Below are 23,154 nucleotides of genomic sequence, written 5' to 3'. Positions count from 1 at the left end.
CAAACCTTAACACATATCATATTATAATACGTTCAATGTAAGAAAAAATCATTTGTCATATCCCTGTTCTATGTATAAGGCCTACTATTTACAAACCTGGCCAAAATAATACTTTAGACTTTTGTTGAACCTGTAATTTCTTGTTTAAATATTTCCCTGGGTTTTTAGTTGAGCCATCTGTTACCCAGGAAAAGTAGACGTAGGTACAGGAGTGGTATTTGCCTGTGGCATGTAAGCAAGGGTTGAAATGTTGAGTTATACCCCATGACACAATTTAAACTATTTAATTATACTTAGCTTCATGTTACTGAGCAAGACATGGCTGATAATCCTCACAACTCTGGTTTATTTCACATCATCGTTTAGTTTAAAGGGTAGAGGTGCCGGTAGTTCTGTTGTGATGTGCTGTTCCATTTATGCACTCCATAAATGCATCCCCCATGCATTCCAAAATGCAGCGTAACGTTAGACTAGTGATGTGTAACAGTGGTGGTTTGGCTATGTTGCTGTCCCCTTTAAGTTAAGGACAGAGGATACTGTCGTCCCAGAGCCCGACACCAACACCAGGAAATGTCAGACGTTAACAGGCAGACTGCTTCCGTAGAACCTGAGAATGTTATCAGCACCGCTGTCAGGCGTCTTGCAGGCAGCTGTTCAATCTTCTTGTATCTCACCATGGCAACTGTAAAGGGCAGGATTGCTCAGAAGAAACAAGGAATCAGAAAGAACTTTATTCGCCATGAAAGTTTGCACAGGCGAGGAATTTATTTTGGCAGGAAGGTGCATATATTAAACATATAGGAATCCGAAAACTTAAATATGTGCTCTAACTATACTAAAGCTACAAGTCTACCTAATACTAATAAAAAATCAAATATAAAGTAGCCAAGTAATTTACAATATTAAAATACAAATAGTACAAGAGATACAGTACAAAAGTTACAAATAGTGTAATATAGTGCAATTGCAATGTGTCAAGGTGTCATTGTGCAGATTGTGAATTAAGTAAGTGTAAGCTCTTGGCCTTGTTGAAGACGCCAACAGCGGATGGGAAGAAACTGTTTTTGTGGCGTGTGGTATTGGACCTTGTGGAGGGGAGTGGCTGAAACAGAGTGTGTCCAGGGTGGGAAGAGTCGGCCACAATCTTCCTCGCACGCATCAGGATCCTCGAGGTGTGCAGATCCTCGAGGGAAGGCAAATTGCAGCCAATCACCTTTGCAGCAGTACGAATGATACGCTGCAGTCTGCTCTTGTCCTTGGCAGTGGCAGCAGCGTACCAGATGATGATGGAGGAGGTGAGGATGGACTCAATGATGGCTGTGTAGAAGTGAACCATCATTGTCCTTGGCAGGTTGAATTTCTTCAGCTGCCACAGGAAGTACATCCTCTGTTGTGCTTTCTTGATGAGGGAGCTGATGTTCAGTTCCCACTTGAGGTCCTGGGAGAGGATAGTGCCCAGGAAGTGGAAGGACTCCACAGTGTTGACTGGGGAGGTTGCACAGGGTGATGGGGGTGAGTGGGGCTTTGTTCTTTCTAAAGTCCCCAGGTTGTCAGCTTCTCACCTATAGTCAGATTCATCCCCAGCAGAGATGAGCCCAATGAGGATGCTGTCGTCTGCAAACTTCAGGAGTTTGACGGACGGATGACTGAAGGTGTACAGGGAGAAGAGCAGGGGGGAAAGGACGCAGCCCTGAGGAGATCTGGTGCTGATGAACCGGGAGTCAGAGACTTGTGATCCCAGTGCAATGCACTGCTTCCTGTCAAACAGGAAGTCTGTGATCCACCTGAAGGTGGAGTCGGGCACGTTCAGCTGGGAGAGCTTGTCCTGTAGCAGAGCAGGGGTGATGGTGTTGAAGGCAGAGCTGAAGTCCACAAACAAGATCCTGGCGTAGGATGCTGGGGAGTCCAAGTGCTGAACTAATCGTGTTGGACCCACACAAATTCAAAACTGGGGTAGATGTCCATTGTCCTTCTGATAATTCATTTATTTTCATTCAGTGTTTCTGTCATGTTGTTCAAAGTTTTGCGGGGAAAATCACAAATTTTCTTCAAAGTGTTTAGTATTAGGTAACATTAGAGTATTAGGTTGTTAATGCATTGGTTAAGACATTCTAGGTCACCCAGTGAAGACAATGGCTTTGGCTGGCATTTTTTTCATTTTATATTTGTGTGTAGGAATCTTTTAATGATTTGAAACATTTATTTAAATAAGCACATTTGATTAAGTCTGATGTATTGACATTTAGGAATTATGTTTTGTATTCATATAGTCTGCAAATCTTATGTAGGTTCAAAACTGGTTTAAGCATGGACTCTCTGTGTTTCCCCTCCTGCACACTGGCATGGTTGTCACTAGATGTCATTGTCTCTTAGCCTTGAGACCTGAACTCCTGAGCATGCTGTCAGGTGTTAGATTTGTCAGAAAAAAATGTGATTGTGATGATACTGTGGTGATTTATTACCGTAACCACATTTAACACTATGGGATACATTTCGTTGATGACATGAATAAGGCTCATTATGTTATGAAATGTGACTAACATCTTACATGAATAATAATAATTTGGATGTGAATGTTTCCAAATGTATCGCCAATTTAACCCATTTTACGGAACAGAAATAATAATTTGTCTCAAAACGCCTCCAGCTGTTACAACATGTGCTAGTACAGAAATGGGCACTGAAGGAAATTCCCTGTACATCTTTTTTAAATGTGAAACCGAAGTAGTGCCTCAGACACGGGGAGGTCCCTGGTCTCTTTATGCTTCTCACACCTCCTCATCGAATCTTGTAGTGAATGCAGAACCTTTACATTTCCTGTTGATTGAAGAGTTTAGAAGTAAAAAGCTGTATCTCATGTCAGCATGTCTTGTGCTTTTGCCTGGCTCATCCTTGCTCTCTCTCACACAGCCCTAGCTGGGAAAGGTCGGTACAACATAGATTATTTTCAGTCAGATTATTTTTATTTATTTTATTATTAGATTATTTTACTCCTGTGATTGTTGTTTTTCTAAGTAATGATTTTAAATGCTGGGGGTTAATACTAAATACGGATGTAGAGAAATAGATTTTGAAGAAGGATCTGTGTGTGTGCTTAAATTGTATTTCTCTGTCTCCTAAAGGGGTGAACAGACTAGTGCGCCTAAAGGCAGGTGAATCTTTCACCATCAGCTGCAACCCCATGGTAAAGCCACAAGAGTCCCTAATCCTGCATGCTCGCCTGGATAAAAATGACACAGACGTGTTATTCCTTGATCTGAACAAAAAGACACTCATCGCAAGATCTGTACTCACACACAGACTGAAATACACAGAGAATGGAGACCGTCACACTTTGTTGATCACCATTTCAAACCTGACGGTAGAGGACACAAATATCTACTGGTGTGAGTACAGCCGTTTTGATCCAAATGATGGAAATGTCCTCATTACAGACGGTGGAGAGTCTGTTCTGCTGGTGGTGGACAGTACGTGTCCTGCTGCAGGTGTGTTTTGTTACTTTGTCAACGTCAATCTCTCTGAGTTAGTACTATTACAAATAGACTTCTTAGGGTGATATGGAATTCCTCTTGGTTATGCTTGTATGTGTAAAATGTATGTATTCAGGTCCGGCGGCCCTAGGGTTTCGGCCCTAAACTAAAGAAATGTATGGCGCCTTACAGGTTTCTGAACCAGTCAAAGGATGTGCACAAAGCATGTGTATCTGTATATTTTACTAAGAGTGGTTTTATTTGTATCAAACTGTTTGTGAGAAAGCAAAGAATATGGTCACAGGCTGAGTGGGGGTTAATGACCCTACAATGACAAGTGACCATTTGAGATGGTCACCTTCTGGGGTTTATGACTTTCTGACCTGGAAGGAGAAAGAAAGGTCAGAGCAAACAAACCCTAGTTTAAAGTTGATCAAACATGGCGACTAAACTGGTTTGGCCTAACCCTGTCCTTTTTATTTGGCCTCTGCACGACATTGAAACACAGGTTAGTGTCTGACACAGGCCTGGGATTTATGTGCCTAAAGGCCCACATCGGTTCAACATTTTCAATTCATGTTTTCAAGCTTTTGAACAAAAGAATTAATAGTGAGGGGAGAAACATGCTTTGGAGTCAGCTGGTGACAGTTCTTTGGTGTGTCTTTGTTTGCCACAACTACAGAACAATGGGATGGCACTGCGGCTTCATCTTTAAACATGTATTTGCTCTTTGGGTTGGCCTCAATCTTCTGCACACTGCTCTTGATTGGTCTCATCGTCTACATCTGCCCCAAGGTAAGAAGTGTGTGGGTGTGCACGTATGTGGTAAGTGCGGCTCAGCAGTCCATAATCTGCCAGAAGTGATCAGTGTTGTCGAGTTTGTTTGTGTGACTAATCCTCATGGCCTACTGTAATCTAACTTTTGTCAAGCCATTACTACATTTTGGTTTTGAGTAACACAATAATATTGGTGTTGGAGGACTTGAAAGTGAAGCGTTCATGCAAAGTCAGCCATCTCAGATTCCATCTCGACTTACTCATCCAATAGGTGATAGGAAAGTCTTTATCAAAACACCCCTGAGGAATGAATGCATTAGTTCAGACCTAATTGATAGATTCTCAATGAAGCAAAAAGCTGTGAAACCATATCTTTGTATATGTTTTTTTAGAAGATATGTAATACTTTTTCTGTTAGGATATGTTATGACACCCGCAAAAACAAACATCTTCTGTTTTCCCAGAAAAAGGCCAAACGGGCCAAGAAGAGAGTGCCCCAAACTAGGACGAATGATGTCTACGAGGAAATGCGGGCCACAATCAGACGTTAGAGATCATACAGGAGACATCTCGATGTCAGCCAAAACCTTCAGTTGCCTGGCGCAACACAGTGGTTTAGCATTAACTATCAAAATCTTCCTCAAAAGTATGTTCTCATGTACTGGAGTCATCTAGGGCAGTGGTTTTCAAACTATGGTGGTATGCGTGCCCCTTTCTAGTGGTACGCAGAGGAATTTCAGAATCATTTAAATATCTTAACAATGATATAATTGAAAATGTGATTTAAAATAATTTTTGCCTTCCCTACAATATTTTAGTTTCAAAACAAAAATAAATGTTGGCATGCGCTACTACCTGACTGTTCCCAGGTAGTGGTGCATGCAAACATCCAAGATAGTGCGTGAACTGTGTGTAGTAACTGTGTAAGTACTCTGCTACAATAGGGTAGGCTTACGCTACTGTCGGTCATAATGGTGGTACTTGGAGAGTCAAATATTTTCTGAGGTGGTACAGGGTGTAAAAAGCCACTACTGATCTAGTGTAATGGAGCGTAGATGTGTCTGCAAATAAGGAAGCACGTGAATGGAATGGAATTATCTGTATATGGCTTGTGTTTTGACACAGTGTATCTTTTCTCTGATTGAATATCTTGAATTTGTTTTGACTGTATTGCTATTTTCTCATAAACCATTATATGTTTGTATATATTAAAATCAATTCTCACCAAACGTCATTTTTGGTCTGCCATCAAGTGTTGTACATCAGTATCAAAAGTACACAGCACAAGCACAGGACACACTAGGTTATGAAAGCACCTATCTGCATGTTAAAGCTGTCACAGTACACTCCTGCCATGCAGATGGCACAGGGTTGTGCTTCATTTAAGTCAACTCAGGCTTACTCAAAATGTCAAAATGCAAATAGCATGAATCTATTGCTTATTAACATGTTTATTTTACTTGTTTTTTGTTCCCACTCACCGTTTCATTAATAAATGATAATTACAGTTTTTCCTTTGTGATTGATGTGGTTGTCAGTTTTATGTTGGGTTTCCATGTTGTATGCCAGGTGAGGTTACATTGTATGCCAGGTGAGGTTACAGTAGACTACTATATTATCAATGGACTCATGAATAGGCTGTAAAGATCAATTAAAATCTTTATAATGAAGAGAAGTTCTTAAAATCTTTACACACTTTGTATTATCAAGACCAGCAGACCATTGTCAATTACATAGATCAAACATTATTTTAAATGTATTGAGGTTTGTTTCACACTGGACAACCTGTTGTTGACTTAAAACCTACAGTAAGTGTTGGTGAAGGTATAAAGGACCAGTAAATATGTTTACTTTTTTAGATCAAATACGAAGGTTTGTTTGACTTGCTTTTAGAGTGCTTTGATGCACCATCTGCCTGATTGATATCCTGAGTTAACAAACTGACACAGCAAGCTAACCCAGGTCAAAAGCAGTACTCAAATGCTGAAGAAAAATGCAGAAGTGTTACTCATTTAATTATAAGTCAAGAACCAAGGTACTGTCAACATGTTTTGAGCCGAGTGTGGTGAGAGTGGTCAAAGCTGTGAGTTTGTCTGTGGACTTTTGAGTTTGCAGTGGGTTGCAAAGCATTGCTCGCTCATTGTAGGCGGAAGGTTTACACATAGAGAAAAGATGCAGATAGGTGCGTTTGGTGTGTGTGCGTTTTTGTGCATGTGTGTTGAAGTGGCAGATGAAGACTTCCTGTACTCACAAGTTGACTGAGCTATAAGCGAGAGGTCAAAGGTATGCTTTGTAGACCCCTTGAGTGGAAATGAGACTGTGTTATAGTTTCCACAACTGAAATGAGACATGTTTACCACACAGCATGCTGCAGACAGCAGTCAACTTTCTGGTCCAACTGCTAGTATCTTGAACATCTACACTACCAGAAAAATGAATACATACAAGGTTTGACTCATTTGTCCCAGCATGTCATAGCTTGTCTATATCAATATCTGTGAGTTGTGCTGAGCTATGTGAATCCAAACCGAGACAGCCTCACTACTAGTAAAAACAATGCTGTTGAACATACCAAGAAATTAGATTTGAGAAATGTGTTGGGATTGTGAAGAGAACAAGGTCAAGCTTTTCAACATCTCACTTTGCCCTTCTGAGGTATTCTAATGAACCTCAAAAAAATATTTGTTACCCACTTGAAATGCTTTGTAGCATTTAGTAATTTAGCAGACGCTCTTGTCCAAAGCAGTGTTTCCCACAGATTAGAAAGCTATTTGTGGGGGGGTTCAAAATAATTAATTTGTTAATAATTTGTTACACAGAACTTTATTATATTAAATATTAATCCAAAATGATTCACACCTTCACAAAATCAAGTAGGTAGCAACACTACTGCTAAATAAACTGGTCGGCTCCATGACGCCAGGTAAGTAGCTAACTCCTGAGACTTCTCACCAAAAGAACATAGGTGTTCGTAGGTGTTCGTAGGTACCTAGCGAAAAGTAGCCTCAACTTTCCTAGATCTTTAGCTACGGCATAAATGCTGAAGGCTCGCTGATATAGCTGTCTGTCTTACGTATGAATGGCGTATGTATGTGTGACAGGGATGTAACAGACGTGGCCACGCTCCGTCACCAAGGTATAGTCCGCTACTCGCTGGGCTCGAACCCTTGACCTCTGACTCGCCAAGCGCGAACACTACCAACTACGTCAAAGAAAAGCTAGCTATTCATTGACGCGGGTGGCCTGTTACATACCTAAGGAGTGAGTTTCACGGTTCTCACTCCGTTATATATGCATCGTTGCTAACGTGTGCTGACGTTGTGACTGTGTGTGTATGTGAGAGAGACGCGTGAGTGACAGAGAGACGGAGGGAGAGCAGGGAAAGGAAATGCAGCTGAACGAATACGCTGCTTGATTTAACCTAAATAGTGTTAAAAAATTTTTTTGAGGGAGCGCAATATGTGGCGGCCGGTGTTGATTCTGTGGCGCACCACCACAAATTATATGTGAGGGAAACACCAGAGTGTGTTGCCTTATTAGGGACATTTCAGCAAAATTAGATGAGACCTCCTCAGTGTTGCCCACATGTAGCTCACAGGATGTGGTGGTGCTAATGTGGCACACGACAATTTGTCCTTTACATAGTCATTTTCATCGAGTCTGAACTCTTTTTATCTCTCTAATAATGCCAGGAACTTCTGTCTGTCGGTCTGTCTGAGTGTCTGTGTATTTCTTTTTGCATGGGAGTTTAGGGCAGTAAGGCTGAATCCCAAAACTGTCTTACCCCTAGCCCTTAGTTTAACCCTAGCTCTTGTCCTTTGAAACTAAGGGGTAAGGGCTACATACCCCAATGAAATGAGACACCACTTGGTTACGGTTACGTATATCGATGTCTCCAAAGCAAGTAGTGTTATGCACTAGGACATTTTGTAGTCCATTCAAGGCTAATCAGAGAAAGGCGGGACAGTTGTGCAAATCAGCAATGTAACGTTAGCGTAGCAAACCAGCAACACAAACCAGCAACGTTTCAGTCAAGAACATGGTTGCAAATACATATGTACGTATGTATGTAACGCTAAGATCTTCTTAAGAACGTTCTAAGAGCGTTCTAGAGCGCTCTTAGAACGATCTTAAGACGCTCTTAGCGTTAAGAGCTTCTTAACGAATCTGGGAAACCCGGCCAATGTTTGTACAAATTTTGTCTCTTCAGTCAGATGTTGTGTCTTATTTATGCAAATGCATACAGAAAATACAAGACGGAAAAGGAAGGAAAGGAAAGCAAGGAAAAAATACAAATGTTAATGGCAACACCCAGGTAGAACTGTATGCATGCTCTGTATGGTGCATTATGCCTACAATTATGATAACTGGCTCAACCATTGCGCATTCAATGACTTCTGCTCTGAACTAAATATAAAGATGTTTGTGGTGGTAAGACAATTTAACCAACATCATCACAGGGACTGTTCCCTATCTATACTTTCAAGAATCTGTGTGTGTGTGTGCCACCAATTTGTTCACGGGCACTGTGCTCTATCTATAGTTCAAGTAATCTGTATTTGTGTGTTTCATTGGCATCTTAGTCATCGACTACATCATGGGCACTGTGCAGAAGTAAAATAAATGTAATTCACATTTTCTAAAATGTGAATTTCGATGAGCAGCTTATATCACTTTACAGATGGTTCTCTTGCAGATCTGCTAATTTAGTACTGTGACTGTCCTGGTCCACTTCAAAGAAAGATAGTTGAGGGAACACTGGTAACGTACATCTACATTTAAAGGACGTTTGTTTATTTTTTCACAATACATCTGTGGAGCATCCTGCCTCCAATTCTGTTGCAAGCAATTCGCATAGGCCTATCCAATTTCAAAGCTGTAAGCATTGTTGCTAAGATTTACCATACCAGGTTTTACCATGTATGCAATGCTTTGCAATGCTTATTTTATTATATTTCAGTAATCTCTGCCCTGTAGAGGTAGAACGTACATAATACTACCCCTCTCTAAGACTCTGAATACAAAGCTTACATATCCTGTTTAGTCTGCTGTCGACTGCAGACTGGTAGGGCATGGTGTGGTTATGGTGCAAGAATGAGACTCGAAGTTACCTTGATAATGGACACCACCTACTGTATGCATAAACAACAGCCCTCATATACAGTAGCTGCTTACAGTCTTGATAAGTCTTGACGAAAACAATTTCTGTCAAAATCCTTTAACAAGATATAAAATTATCAGGACAAAGTTTTTTGAATCTGGATGAAAGGCTCCCGTCTCTTCTTCAGGGTCGTGATTCCAAATCCCACCGCAGTCAGATTTTTCAGATGTCAAAAAATCATTTTTGTTTTGTAAAGAGCTATTCTGAGCAGTGAGCACCTTGTTTGGAACACGTCGTGCATTATTTTTCGATAGGATCGGTAACGATCCATTGAAATCCATACTTCCCTATAGGGACAGACTAGTAGACGGACCGTGTGAGCAGAAACTAACAAAACAAATAAAGATTTTGTTTAGAAAATGTTTCATTTGAATATTATGATAAGGGGAATAGTTCAAAACATACCTGTTGTTAAAGACAATGGGGTTCATATTTGTGGAATAAAGCAATACATCATGTAAAGATACAGTAAAGTTAGAATATTGATTAAGTCCCTCCCCTGTTTAAGGGCATGCGAGAGCGCAGGTGTAATTGTTTCCATTCCCAGGATATATCCTTTGACTCCCGTCTACCATTTGTTGGTGGTAGATCAGAGAAACAAAAGCATTTCGAAATTTACCAAAATCCACAAGACGGTATTTTTTCCCGCGCCCAGGAGCATTAGGAAAGCACTGGAACTTTCCAGGATCGGCAGGGAAAGCGGGAGAAAGGAGCGCAGAGGTGTACCTGTGAAAGCTACCGATGTGAATGAATAGCCTACTTGACAGCCACGGTGTTTATTAAATTAAAGTTATTATTGTACTCTACTTGTTCCATTACCAAGAGGATAATGAAGAAATCGGGATATTCAGGTTGGTTTGTCATCATGCAATAAAGCAATTGGTGTGTGTGTGTGTGTGTGTGTGTGTGTGTGGGGGGGGGGGGGGGGGGGGGGTATGTGAAAATGAAAGTGTTTGGTCTAGGATCCCCTGTTTTTAATGGACCACAGGTTAAGGCACTGCCACACTGTAGATTCATGGTGGTATGGTAATATGGTGCTACGTGAGTATTTCACCTGTTACTCATTGACCTGCCACAGACAGAACGCAACGCTGCTGGGGTATTAGGTCATTAAGATTTAAATCTACTGTTGGGTTCAGAAATGACTTGTAAACTATATATGATTCTATCCCTGTTACCATCAAAGGATTTATAACTGGGCGTGGCAATAGTGAAATCCATGCTTTCTGTTTGTTTGACTCCGGATGGTCTACTGTAGGTGGTAAAACGTCAAACCGTTTCTTATTTATTTATCTACTTATCTTCAACTCAACTTTTTTGAATCCAGAATAAGTAGTAGAGTATAGAAAACCCCGTAGTGACCTCATCTAAACCCAGTGTCTTTGGTCCTTGAGCTCAAGCAAGTTGTATTGTTAAGCATTATTTACAGTCCCAAGTAGAAGGTTATATCCTAGGTAATGTTAAAACATGTATCAAGACAGTTGGTTGTAAATTATTATGACTGACAGCTTCATAGCATAGCCGGAGGTGTGATGAGATTTACTGTTAGTCTTCCTTTTGAACAGGCCATCAACAATGGTATTCTCTGCTCTGTCATTGGTTGGGTGTGTCTATTCATTTACTATGCATGTGTTTTCTATGTGTTTGCAATCCAGAAAGTGTGTCTGTTTTCACGTACTGTATGTTGTGATTGTGACTTAAATCGAGTAGGAGTAGGTTCTTTGTTATGAACGGTGGACCGTTGAAAAGCTTTATATACAAAAGTAAGAAACCCATCTGTACGTCTCTCTATATTCATCCATCTGTCTGTTTATCCACCCATTAGTACATTCATTGTATAATCCATTGGTCCACTCTTCCGTCCATCCATCCATCCATCCATTCATCCATCTTTCCAACAGTGACGTCCAGGTTGTTTCCGGTCCTCGTTCCTCCCTACATTCCCTCTCACCTCCACGTCTGAATGCCTCTCCTTTCGGCATCCAGCGTCACATTTCACCTCTCAAGATGCATCTCACTCAGGCATCAGAGGCCACCTCTGTTCACCTTCTTTACCTGCCGTTTTCGCTCCCCTAGCCCCCTCATCCCTAAACATCCCACTCTGAGTGGGAGCACACAAACCTCTCTGCAACATTCCGCCATTTCCCAACAGTCCTCCTGGTCTTTGTGTGTCGAAGCTCGTCAGGTTTTCCGCACAGAGCACATGTCAGATCATGCCGTGTCCCTGATCCCATTTCTCCCTCCTTCCAACGTGTGCAGGGCTGTCACATTCTGCGGATGCTTGTCAGAGCTGAGCTTTGGACATGGTGGAGACAGGATGTTGACTAATAACAAAGGCTTGGTGGACCTGTGTTTGATGATGGCCTCCTTTACTGGTGCGCTGTTTGGACTGGCAACAGAGACCTGCTGTGTGGCTGACACAGCAGGGGCGGGCCTCACCCAGTTTGTGAGTGTGTGTGGGAGAATATGAGTGTCTTTTTTATTGTAGTATTAGTGCTACAAATCTATAGGAAATATATGGCACTAAGTGCAATGGGTGCACCTGTGTGTGTGTGTCTGTGTGTGTGTGTGTGTGTGTGTGTGTGTGTCTGGGTTCACTCATGCAGCCTTCCTAGTTCAGCCAGGTCAATGGAGTTGATCTCTGCCTTGTACGCCACTCCCTCAGCACTGTGGATCAATCAGTAACTTGCAGATGAATGAGAATCACTCACCCTCTCCTGAGGGCAGAACATACTCCTGCTCTCTCTTACGCTCACACATTATATAAATCATATATAAATATATACAGGGGATCAAACAGGTCATTACTTGCCAAGCCCAAAGGACTGTTTGATTTACTCATAAATGGATATGTGCTTTCATGTCTGAAGCAAAACGCACTACTACTTCAACAGCTGACAAATTGTAAGCGCCGGCCTGCATTATGGCTTTTAACCTGTTTATATTCCAGAAAGGCTCTTATTTGAAGGTTTAAAGGTATTGTTAGATGGAACTTGAAAGTAAAACTATAAACCATGTGGAGACATATTTGCCCTCTCATCTTGTCAAGCATGTCTAGAATGTCCAAACCATCAATTTGACTCTGAGAGAGGCCTATGCTTAATGGACTACAGGTACTGTAACACACAGACACAAGTTTACACACACACACACACTGACTCATACAGAGGAAATAGCTGTCCCCTGAAGTGCAGTATTTGGTGTGTGGGGTCTTTCCCTCCAGTGGTGAGGTAGCTAGCATGGAGCCAGGTCTGAAGAGTCCACTCTATGTTTATCGTCTACTGGCTCAGGAATGCAGCTCTGTGATGATAGCCTCGTCTCTGGGGTGTGAAATGATACAGAGCCCAGCTAGCCTGTGCTCAAAGCTTGGGGACGAAGAAGAACCTGTTGAAGATAGTACTCTACACACACACACACACACACAGTGCACACATATACACGCACGCACATAATGCAAGCATGGGCATTGGCAAACCCAATACATTGTAAAGGCACAGAAGCCTGCAAAAAATATGCCCTTTTTTAGACAAACACACAATACACACAATTGTCTCATACCAGAATAGAGTCATTTGTTTACTCATCTCTGATTCTTCAGTTTGAAATCCAGACCAACACTCATATTCTATATTTAACCTTCAGAAACCCAGGGTAACATGACTCTCTCTCTTTCCCCACCTACCTGTGATATGAACCCATGGCTCCATAGGGAGCTTCAAGCCCATTAACTGACCTTGATGAACTTGCTTCAACTCACTCAGCTGTATAAGTAGCAGCCAACACGGATGCAGATCTCTATCTATAACACCATTGTTTTATTCACTGCTCTTACATCCTGCCTTGACATTTGACTGCATATTCCATAAAGATGCTAATCACTGACTAGCATAATGTAGCTTGGACATGGACTTGTTTGTGAAGTGATGTTTAAAACAACTTCATAGTAGCTTGGTATCTAGTATTACCGAGTTACATGAATGACACTGATGAGTGAGAAATAGCCTCACATTAAATGCCTCAGGTTGTGATGGAAAAAAACAAAACAATTTGCTGGCGTCTCTTCAATAAACATGAACAGGATCAATCTTCACCTGCCCATTTAGCCATTTAGATTAGCGCTAGGTTCCAGGGTCAGGGACAGGGCTAGGCTCTTTGTGTGGTCGCACCAGAGGAAAAACACATTCAGGTAAGAGACCTTATCTAGGCTGTAAAAACACGCATGAAAAATGACCGTCTTGCCACCTGACCCCCACCCTTCCACCCAAGGCAGCCTGTCACAGGAGAGGTAGTGTGAAGGCATGCACAGTGTATGTGCAGCATACTCTCAAGGCGTAATGAGGGCCATAAAAACACAATGGACCAAATGAATGAGTTGCAACTAAGGGGGGGGGGGGGGGGGGGGGGGAGGAGAGAAGAAGGGGGGTAAAGTTCCTGCTCCACTTTGCCCTCTTTACTCAAACAGTGACTAGCCTCCTTTACAAACACAACCAATGTGATCTGGGGGCATAGAGTGGTGTGTGTTATTTGTAGACAGTTTGTGTGTGTGTGTGTGTGTGTGTGTGTGTGTATATATATGTCAAGGGGCGGCCCTCCTCCCCTCGCACTTCCCATGTTTACACTGCTCAGTCATCCAAAACCAATAACCAATCTCTTCACGTTTGTCGAGGCATGCACTTGACCGGTCTTGTTACTCGCACACAGGACAGAGAATGCCAAAGAGCCCTTCTGTATTACAACAACCCCTAACAAAGACCATACACTAGCTTAAAATACTGCCTTCCATCTCTTGCTCACTAGTTCTTGGACAAAGCATTGTTTTTTCTTAAAAATGTGAAACTTTTTTCCACACCATTCTCCAACGTTAAATTCTGACTACTTGGCAGCATCATAAACCTGACATGACAAGATCAGTCTCTTCTGAGATGTGCTGTGAGAGGAGGTGTGTGTAACACCTGTATCATAGCATGGCGGACAGGGAAATGGAACCGCACCTCTGTGTGATGTTGTGCACCGCCTGTGGCAGTACCACTCACCTGTTGGATCTTGTCTGGTGCCTCACACACGCACGCACGCACCCACACACACATCCTTTTGTTCCAGCTGCTTCATGGGTTCAACTCTGTGGTTCACTAGCCTTTTTTCCACTCAAGCTTCACAGCAGTTAAAGATTCCTCAAACACTTCCCAGCGTGTCAATGTGTTTATCTCTGTCATGTCTTCATATGCCTCTGTATAAGGGGACATGCAGGACTTTAACACATTTTGTACTCGTATAACTACTATATTTTAAATTGTAGAAGCTAATTACTTATCTATCTATCCATCTATCTATCTATCTGTTGCATGTGATGACAAAAATATTAAAATAATATTAATTCATTTGAAATGATTAATATTATAATATTCCTCCTTCCTAACAGACCCACAATACCGTGCTTATTATAGAACAATTCTTATTATTAAGAATGTATGAGTGTGTTTGGATTTTTTGTGTGTGCCTGTGTGTTTGCATGTGCTTGTGTGTGTTCACCTTTTCACGTGGTGATGTATGTATGTGCAAAACTAGATTGTATGCACAGACTCGATTTTTGGGCTCTAAGAGTTGACAGCTTTGGCTTGCTTCCATTCATTCTCTTCTCACAGCAATCAGCCATTCACTGAGGCTGTCCTCATCTGTCCCCTGTGTACATATCGGACATGTAAACTCACTCCACCGCCAGCTGAATGAGTGGATATTATAGAGGTGTCATACTGTTGGTTAGTTGTTAGTAGCAACCCCATCCCTACATAACTCAACATGATGGCCATTCATTATTGTGATTTAAAGGGATAATCTAGGATAATTCTCCTACATAGCCTAGGATTAAACAAGACTATGTATTTAAGCCTTGGTTAAGTACAGGAAGATGAATAATTGGGACTATTTAACAAATTCAATTCACATCTGTGTGTGTGTCACAGTTATAATGGACCTTTACACCACCCATGCAGGTTTAGATCTTGGCAAAATCTCACACACAGAAAACCAGAAATTCATTATGAGAAACTAGTGCAGTGGCTGTGATGTGCTGCACATGCTTTGCGTCCTCTCCAAATCAAATTCGAAGAGGGAGACAACACACAGGTGGCTTTCAGTGGTGTTTGTAAAATATAAACATCACAAGGAACGCTGTCCATCTGGCAGAACACTACCCCCGGTCAGGATTGGGGAGTAACGGATTACAAGTAATCTGATTACTGTAATCTGATTACAAAATAATTGTTACTGTAATCCGTTACTTTACTGGCAATTTTTTTTTTATCGGATTGAAGATACTTATCTTACTTACTTAAGATATTGAGGATTACTTTGAGATACTTTTACATTTGGGAGTAGTCGATTTTCTTAAAAAAAGGTATCCTATTACTTGCAAAGTTGGCAGTTTTATCATTGGTCATTTTCTCTGTGACGTTTCACATTTGATTAACAGACACACTAGCTTGTTAAAAATGTAATCATGGCTGCCTAACAAAGTCAAACAGAATCGCAAACATATTGTCGCACAAACCCACTGCATTTTTCTCCTGGTGTTTCAACCATCAATTTCTGTTCTAAGAAGTTCCAGGTTATGTAAACAAACTTCAACTGGTTAAAAAATAGGTTCTGAAAGTAATCCAAAAGTAATGGAAAGTAATCAGATTACAACACTGAGTTAGGGAAATCCAAAAGTGACGTTACTGATTACAATTGTGGATGGGTAGTAACTGTAACGGATTACATTGAAAAAGTAACCTTCCCAACCCTGCCCCCGGTCCCTGTATGTGCAGTCTCTGATCGTTCTGGTTCTCGTTCCAAAGGGGTTCCAGGTGTGGGTGTGTGGAGCCAGCGTCAGCTCAGACTCTTGACCCTCTAGCTCCAATGGAGGCCTTAAACTTGAGTAGAGGAAAAGGTCTGGCGTATGCTAAGGGCTACAACAAGACCATGGATGTGAAGTTTGGGGAATTTAGCTTCCCTGCAGGCTGGAAGTGATAGGCTTTGTGTGTCAACCAAGGCAGACACAGAGCAGATGATGAATGAGAGAAAGAGAGAATGTGAGAAAAAGAAAGTTGGAACTGTTTTCCTCAAAGAACCAAAATAAACAGGTTCTTACTTTGCTTACTTAGTCTCTTTCACGTTTTGTTTCTTTTACATAAAACACAGGGAAAACACACACACGCACGCACCCACACACCCCTGCACACTCTCTTTCTCCCCCTGCTGGTCAACTCACACAAAGATCAGGATGTGATTCATCTCTATGGAGTAGCAGTATAATCACACTGGCACAATTTCTGTTTACCTCGGCCACTTCCTGTCCTCCTTGATCAGTGGTCTGGCCTACTAGAAGGGCCTCTAGAAGTCTATGACACACTGTGTTTCACTTTTAGTTGGGGCAAGTACTGTCTTTGAATAAAAGGAAGTCCCACCATAAGGGCTCATTTGATGACTCAATGACCCATGGTTAGAGTCCCCCCCCTCTAAATGTTTGAACCAGCTGTTGATCCTGTGCGTGTGTGTCTAAAGTGTTTTTGAGTAATGCATTCCTGTTACTCACGCATCTACCAGGCCAGTCAAACAATCTAACCTTGAGTCATGTCTGACCAATCCTTTCAACCACTATCAGTTTCACCTCTGACCTTTTTGAACACTGGTGTTGATCCCAGTGTTCGTTTGATTTGGTTAAACATGCAATCTAAGGCTTTGGAAATTGGTGCCCCCATCTTTATGGCGCCTTCATGCGTCGCCTATACCAAAAACCGGCTTTGCCTCTGCTTCAAGTCTATCCCTTACAAAATATGATGGTACATAGCCTTTCAAGTATGTTTTATTACCTTCACATGTATCATGTTGTCCTAGCTAGCTAAAACTAGCTCAATGCTACCAAAACATAGCTTCCTCCTGAGGTAAACATTCTCCAACAGCTGAGCTTTCATGGCCAAGAATGATCTGGAACACTGTTGACTGGCATAGGTCTCTGAGCCCTCATTCCTCGTAGAAGAACGGACTATCAGCAAGCATTCCGGTGATTCCAGAGCTGCAGGTTATAATCTAAAACCACTATTGGCTGTCACAGGTTGTTACCAGGGTCTGTGTTAGGTTATCAGACTGATGTCACCTCTCTGGGATGGGTGGTGTTTGTTGACATACCGGTACCTGGATTCAATTAGGAGGAAACACAGCCAAAAACACAATGATAGACTTGCGAGTGAGATGGAGTCAAGTTCACTTGGATAAATGCAGTCTGTAATGTGTGCACATATGAAAAGATGTAATGGGAGTTGTACTGAGCAAGGACATAATCCATATTTTGGGGTTTGTCATCCTTTCTTCCTCTGTTTCTCTGGCAGGTATTGCGAGGTCCACCAGTGGGAGGCTGAGGAGGACAGACAGTAAGGGGGAGGGCTCCTCGATCACCAGTCCCAGTAAGTCTTAGCCTTCCAACCATACATGTCATGACACTGTTGGCACCAGCCATTGGGCTGAGCTTTTGGGCCATTGGGCTCAGCTTAAAGCTGAACTGAAAGCTTTACCAGGGCCTTCATAGGTACAGTCCCCTACACAGGGGGACTGAAGGCTAAGACTTGATCTGTGGCTCTCAGAGAATCAGAGGGAATGGATCAGTTGTGATAAGAGAGATGGAGAGCAGAGCTTAGTTTTTGGGCGAGAATAAACATGAGGAAGAGAGTCACATGGTGGAAGGAACATTTGGGTGTGCGCGTGTGTGCATGTGTGTGTATCCTTGTGTGTGTGTGTGTGTGTATGATTATGTATGACTGTGTTTGTGTTTGTGTGTGTGTGTGTGTGAGTGTATGATTGTTTGTATGTGTGTACGATTGTGTGTACGTGTATATGATAGAGTGTGTGTGAGAGTGTGCGTGTGATAACAGGGAACTGGCATGAGGCAGCAGTCTGTGGCCATAGCTCACCACTGAGGCATCTCCCTTCAGTGGGAAGAGCAAACTCCTTCTGCAGAATCAGCATTTAGAGTGAGGGGGGGAGGCAAATGTCTGGAGCTCTGGGACCCACACCCACACAACCCCCCCCCCCCCCCCCCGTACACACACACAGACACACACACACATACAGTACACACACACAAACATGTGTATATGCACATGTCCTTGCAGGATATGCACTCATGCCACAGGAATCTGACAGGCGCTGAGGCAGACAGATACTGTATGCAGGCTAACAGACAGTTGAGGAGATACACACTGACAGACAGGGTTCTGGACAGACAACTGTCTGTGTGTGTGTGTGTGATTGCAAAGTATTTGTTCCTGTATGATTAAGACTGTGTGTGTGTGTGTATTGTATTGACAGACAGGCCGTGTTCACAGGTACACATGCAGGCTGAGAGACAGGAAGTGCTCAGGGCTGTGGATGAGGCTCAGCTTGTCAGCAGACCTGCCTGATGCTGACACTGGAGGCTGTACTTATATATGCGAGAGTGTGTGTGTGTGTTTGTGTATGTATTTGTGTTTGTGTGTGAAAAGCACGGTATGTCTCAGAGCTAAGGAGGGGGCGAGGTTGGCCAAGGTGGGTAGGTGGGTAATAGATGTGCCCCAAACACAGCATCCGCCGGTAGGCCAGATTTATGAGGAGTTTTATTGGAACCTCAACACACACACACCATCATACATGCTGAATACACAACTGGGGACATATACTTATCAACGTGCAGTACCTCAGAGCAGGAAGTAAACATACACACACGCACACCAACACACACACACACCCACCCACACACAGTGGCTGTATTGTCTGTCCCCGAGTGCCCTCAGGACAATGCTCCCTGTTTGAAGAGTCAGGAGATCCAGCACTGTGGGGAGCGAACAGTCACACGCCGTTAAAACATCTCACTGCTCTGTGTTAATAGTGATTTAGGTCTCACTGTTTATTGGCTCCTTTCTACTCATTTTAGAGTTGCCTCTGGGAGGGAAACTTAATCAAGAGAAAGAATGGGCGATGTTTCAGACTGGTGAGTCAGAAGCAGGCTTGTGTTAAATGTTCACTCTTTGAACACCCACGTGCATGAGCACACACTGACACAGAGAGACAGGCAGGCAGAAACACATGCACACACACCCACACACACACACACACACGCACGCACACACACACACACACACGCACGCACGCACACACACACACACACACACACACACACACACACATACACACACACGCACGCACACACACACACACACACACACACACACACACACACGCACGCACACACACACACACACACACACAGACACACTCGGTCTGTGAGGGAGGTAAGGACTGTGTTTCGCAACTCTACAGTTGAACAAATCTAGGCGTGTTTGATCACTGGCTCAGAGCTCCGTCGCCTGCCAAGAGGCCCTTGACCCCTGATGGAGTGTGAGAGACGTGCCAAAGGTCAGGGTTCACCTGAGTTGCCTGAACAAAGAAGTGGCTGGATGCCAAAACACTTCGCAGACAAGGTAGCTTGTTCTCACCGATAGTCACCACGCAGAATTCACTATCAATTTCATTTCATTGGTCAGCTCTTAGAAACACTTTCTGGGGAAGTCAGATCAATGTTCTTCCCTATCTACCTCCCTTCCCTTTACTATTGTTTGAGTTAAACAGCTGATAGAAAGATAATTACCCTGGTATTTACATTCATACAGGATGACTTGTGGTATATAGCAGCATGACCCTGCAGGGTTCCACTGAGTCAGACAAGAGCAATTAATCATCAATAAGTAATTTAACTGATTATATGTGGTATTTTGACTCAGGTCAGCCAGTGGACAGACACAATTATCAGACAATGTTCTGAGGGGCTCTTGAGTCCGTGGAATGAGCAGGGTTATTTTAGTCGAAGGAGTCCATATCACATGGTGCCAGAGTTGCTATTTTCAAGATACAATGCTGCTACAGTCTTAGAAGTCACTGGAAGGGAAGAGGGGTAAACGAGGAAAGAGTAGGAGAAGGGACATAACAAGTGAGGAAGAAAGAACAACTAAAATCCCCCATATGATCAGCACATGGGCATGTCGTCACTCTGGATGCATTCATTAGAGACCAGACCGAAGGATTCAAACTGTGAAAAGGGAGAGAGGGGGAGCTAGAGAGAGGGAGAGAGTGAGGGGATTTGGGAGAGGGAAAACGAGGGACATAGTGGGAAGGGAAAACTGTCTCAGAGAGCAAGAGAGACGAAAGAAGAGAGGGAGAAAGAGGGATCGAGCAGAGACAGGGAGAGAGGGGGAGAGAGAGAGAGAGAGAGAGAGAGAGAGGGGGGGGGGGAAAGTCAGTCCAACAAAAAAAGAGAGGAGAGGAAATAAGCAGACGCTACATGAGGGTACGAAGGGAGTGCTCTGGATATGGAGGGGGACAAATTCTCAGGTAAGATATGGCTCCCCTGCCAAACCAGCCTCCTCTCCTGAGGGGACTCCTGGTGTCAGATGTTTGTGGCGTTCTTTCTGCTGCGGTGGAAGCAAGTTTTGGGCTTTCCCTCTGGTTATTTTCCACAATCCTATTTGTGTGTGTGCTGACGAGTTGCTTTTGCCATTGAGCTCAGCAAAATCTTGGAGACTTTGTTTGCAGAGGGACAGTGGACCTGTCATGTCATGCTGTGTTTTGTCTGTCTGTCTGTCTGTCTGTCTCTGTGTCTGCCTGCCATAGACAGACAGACAGGCAGTCTATCTGTCTAGGTCTCTCTACTTGTCTGGCTGTGTCAGCCTGTCTATCTGTCTGTCAGCCTGCCTGTTTGTCTTGGTGTCTGTCTGTCTGCTTGTATGTCGACCTACCTGTCTGTCAGTGTATCTGTCTGCCTGCCTGTCTCGCTGTGTGTCTGCCTGTCTGTCTCTGGTCATGTATATACAGAATACAGGGACTGTTGAGGTGGGTGACAGGACAGTAGCACAGTACTGTGGCTTCCTCTGTTCTCTGTGGGTTCCTGTCTTTCTTTCTCTCTCCATCTCTCTGTTCTCATGTTCCTCTTTGGCGTGAAAACAGGAAAAGGGGTGTTTGAACAGTACTACTTTTGTCCCCCGCGACTCTGGTCGTGGCCGACACACACACACAGAGTTGGGACAGAGAAGCAGCATCCAGTTTCCAAGTGATCCTCACTTTTTCCACCGTGTCCCATGTTGATGTGATTTCCCTCAGTGGAGCCCGTAAGGTCTATCTTTCAACAGCGTGCATACGGGACGAATTAGAGTCAGTCTGTGAATGCATGCATGCTGTATGCTAAATCCATCAGTGGAGCTGCAGTGTCAATCCCTTAATGGGGTTTTTATGAGTGTTTGTGGACTATTGTAAAGAAGGCTAAGTGTTGGCATGGAGGCTGTGTAATGGTTGTAACAGCTCGCAGACACAGTGCCCCTTGCGTGGCTCGCTGTAGCACCTACTCAATGTCTGAACCCGGGTGAGATCACCAGCAAGTTTTTGTGTGTGATGGTGGTGTCACGACCCCCTCCCCCCCCCCTTCCCCCCCACCATCCTCCATCCCTCCCTTCTCCTCTCTCCCAGAGTGGCCCCCCTGTCTCCAGGTGCTTCCTACTGGGAGCTGTGATGGCTTCTACAGCCCAGTCAGAGAGAAAGAGAGAGAGTGTGTTGGTGTGTGCATGTGTGTGTGAGGGAGAGAACAGCTGAATGATGACAAGAGAATCACAGTTTCTACGGGCTGGTATCTCCTTCTGTGACCCCCACCTGACCATCCCAGGAGCTGTTCCTATTGGGCTGCACGCATTAAAGACCACAACCATACCAGAAAGCAATCAATCTCACATTAGTCCTGCATCATCCTAATGGTATCTTGTCCTGTACGTGCATTGGGTTCATACATTTTGCCAAGTTGAATTTGACTGTTGTTCAGTGTCATATCTATAAAATGTACTTGTTTCTTTTTTTTGCCGTCCCCCCCCCCCCCAGCTTCCCAGCCCCCCAGCCATCCTTGCAGACTCCATTGACAATGGAAAGGCCATACAATACTTGGTATCACCACAAGATGGAGGCATTTAATTAGCAAACAAATTCCATCCAGCATCATAAACTGCCTTTTCTTTTTCCTTTTCTCTCAAATAGCAGAGATAGTGTGTGAGAGGACAGTTTCAAAGTCGTGGTAGGTCTTTATCTGTCGGCCTTCTCCTTGTTTCGAGTCTCAGACTCTGACTATTTCGAGTACTCAAGAAGAGGTTTTATTGGGGAAATTGTGGGCAGAGCTACTTCCTGGTTGACTGTGTCTGGTGTTTTGGGTGGGTTACCATGGAGACGAGCTGAGTAGAACAATGTGTGTCTGCCGCTGTGAGGCCGTCGAGGTCGGTGATTATAATGCTGGCCTGTTGACGTGCTAACAGTATTATTATGGAGGGGAGAGACATGGAAGAAGAAGAAAGGGGGAGAGAGAAAGGAGAGGAGAGGGAGAGAAGAAGAGAGGACTATTGCGAGCCACCCCTGATGGAGGACAGCTGCTCGCTCTCAGAGTCATTTCATCCCCATGTGTGAGGGATAACACAGACACACATACACACTCACACATGCTGACATGTACATGCATATGCACACTAGTGGGCCTTTTTGGACATACTATGTCTACAGGGGGCCACGTATATGTAGGCATGCTTGTCGTCTGACGCACACACAATCACTCTCTCCCTCTCCCTCTCCCTCTCCCTCTCTCTCTCTCTCTCTCTCTCTCTCTCTCTCTCTCTCTCTCTCTCTCTCTCTCTCTCTCTCTCTCTCTCTCTTTCT

General features: G+C 43.4%; 2 protein-coding genes across 2 annotated transcripts in view; both read left to right on the top strand.

Annotated features, from left to right (window-relative positions):
- The first annotated feature begins 2,712 nt into the window (after positions 1-2,712).
- On the top strand, positions 2,713-5,757 carry LOC124479440. Its single transcript, XM_047038186.1, has 4 exons — positions 2,713-2,925; positions 3,123-3,485; positions 4,153-4,265; positions 4,712-5,757. Exons 1-4 carry the CDS (start codon positions 2,865-2,867, stop codon positions 4,796-4,798), a joined length of 624 nt encoding a protein of 207 aa, XP_046894142.1. The 5' UTR covers positions 2,713-2,864; the 3' UTR covers positions 4,799-5,757.
- A 4,206-nt stretch (positions 5,758-9,963) lies between these two features.
- The window catches only part of LOC124478984 (neuronal-specific septin-3-like), a 48,104-nt gene continuing 34,913 nt past the window's right edge, over positions 9,964-23,154 (top strand). Inside the window, 2 exon segments of the mRNA XM_047037426.1 lie at positions 9,964-10,259; positions 17,775-17,849. Of these exon segments, the coding sequence (XP_046893382.1) occupies positions 10,238-10,259; positions 17,775-17,849 (97 nt within the window). The 5' untranslated portion in view covers positions 9,964-10,237.

This window comes from Hypomesus transpacificus, chromosome 17 (genome assembly GCF_021917145.1).
Source record: "Hypomesus transpacificus isolate Combined female chromosome 17, fHypTra1, whole genome shotgun sequence".
Lineage (NCBI taxonomy): Eukaryota > Metazoa > Chordata > Actinopteri > Osmeriformes > Osmeridae > Hypomesus > Hypomesus transpacificus.
The sequence above is the reverse complement of the archived record's forward strand: the minus strand, read 5'-3'. Positions and strand labels throughout refer to the sequence as shown.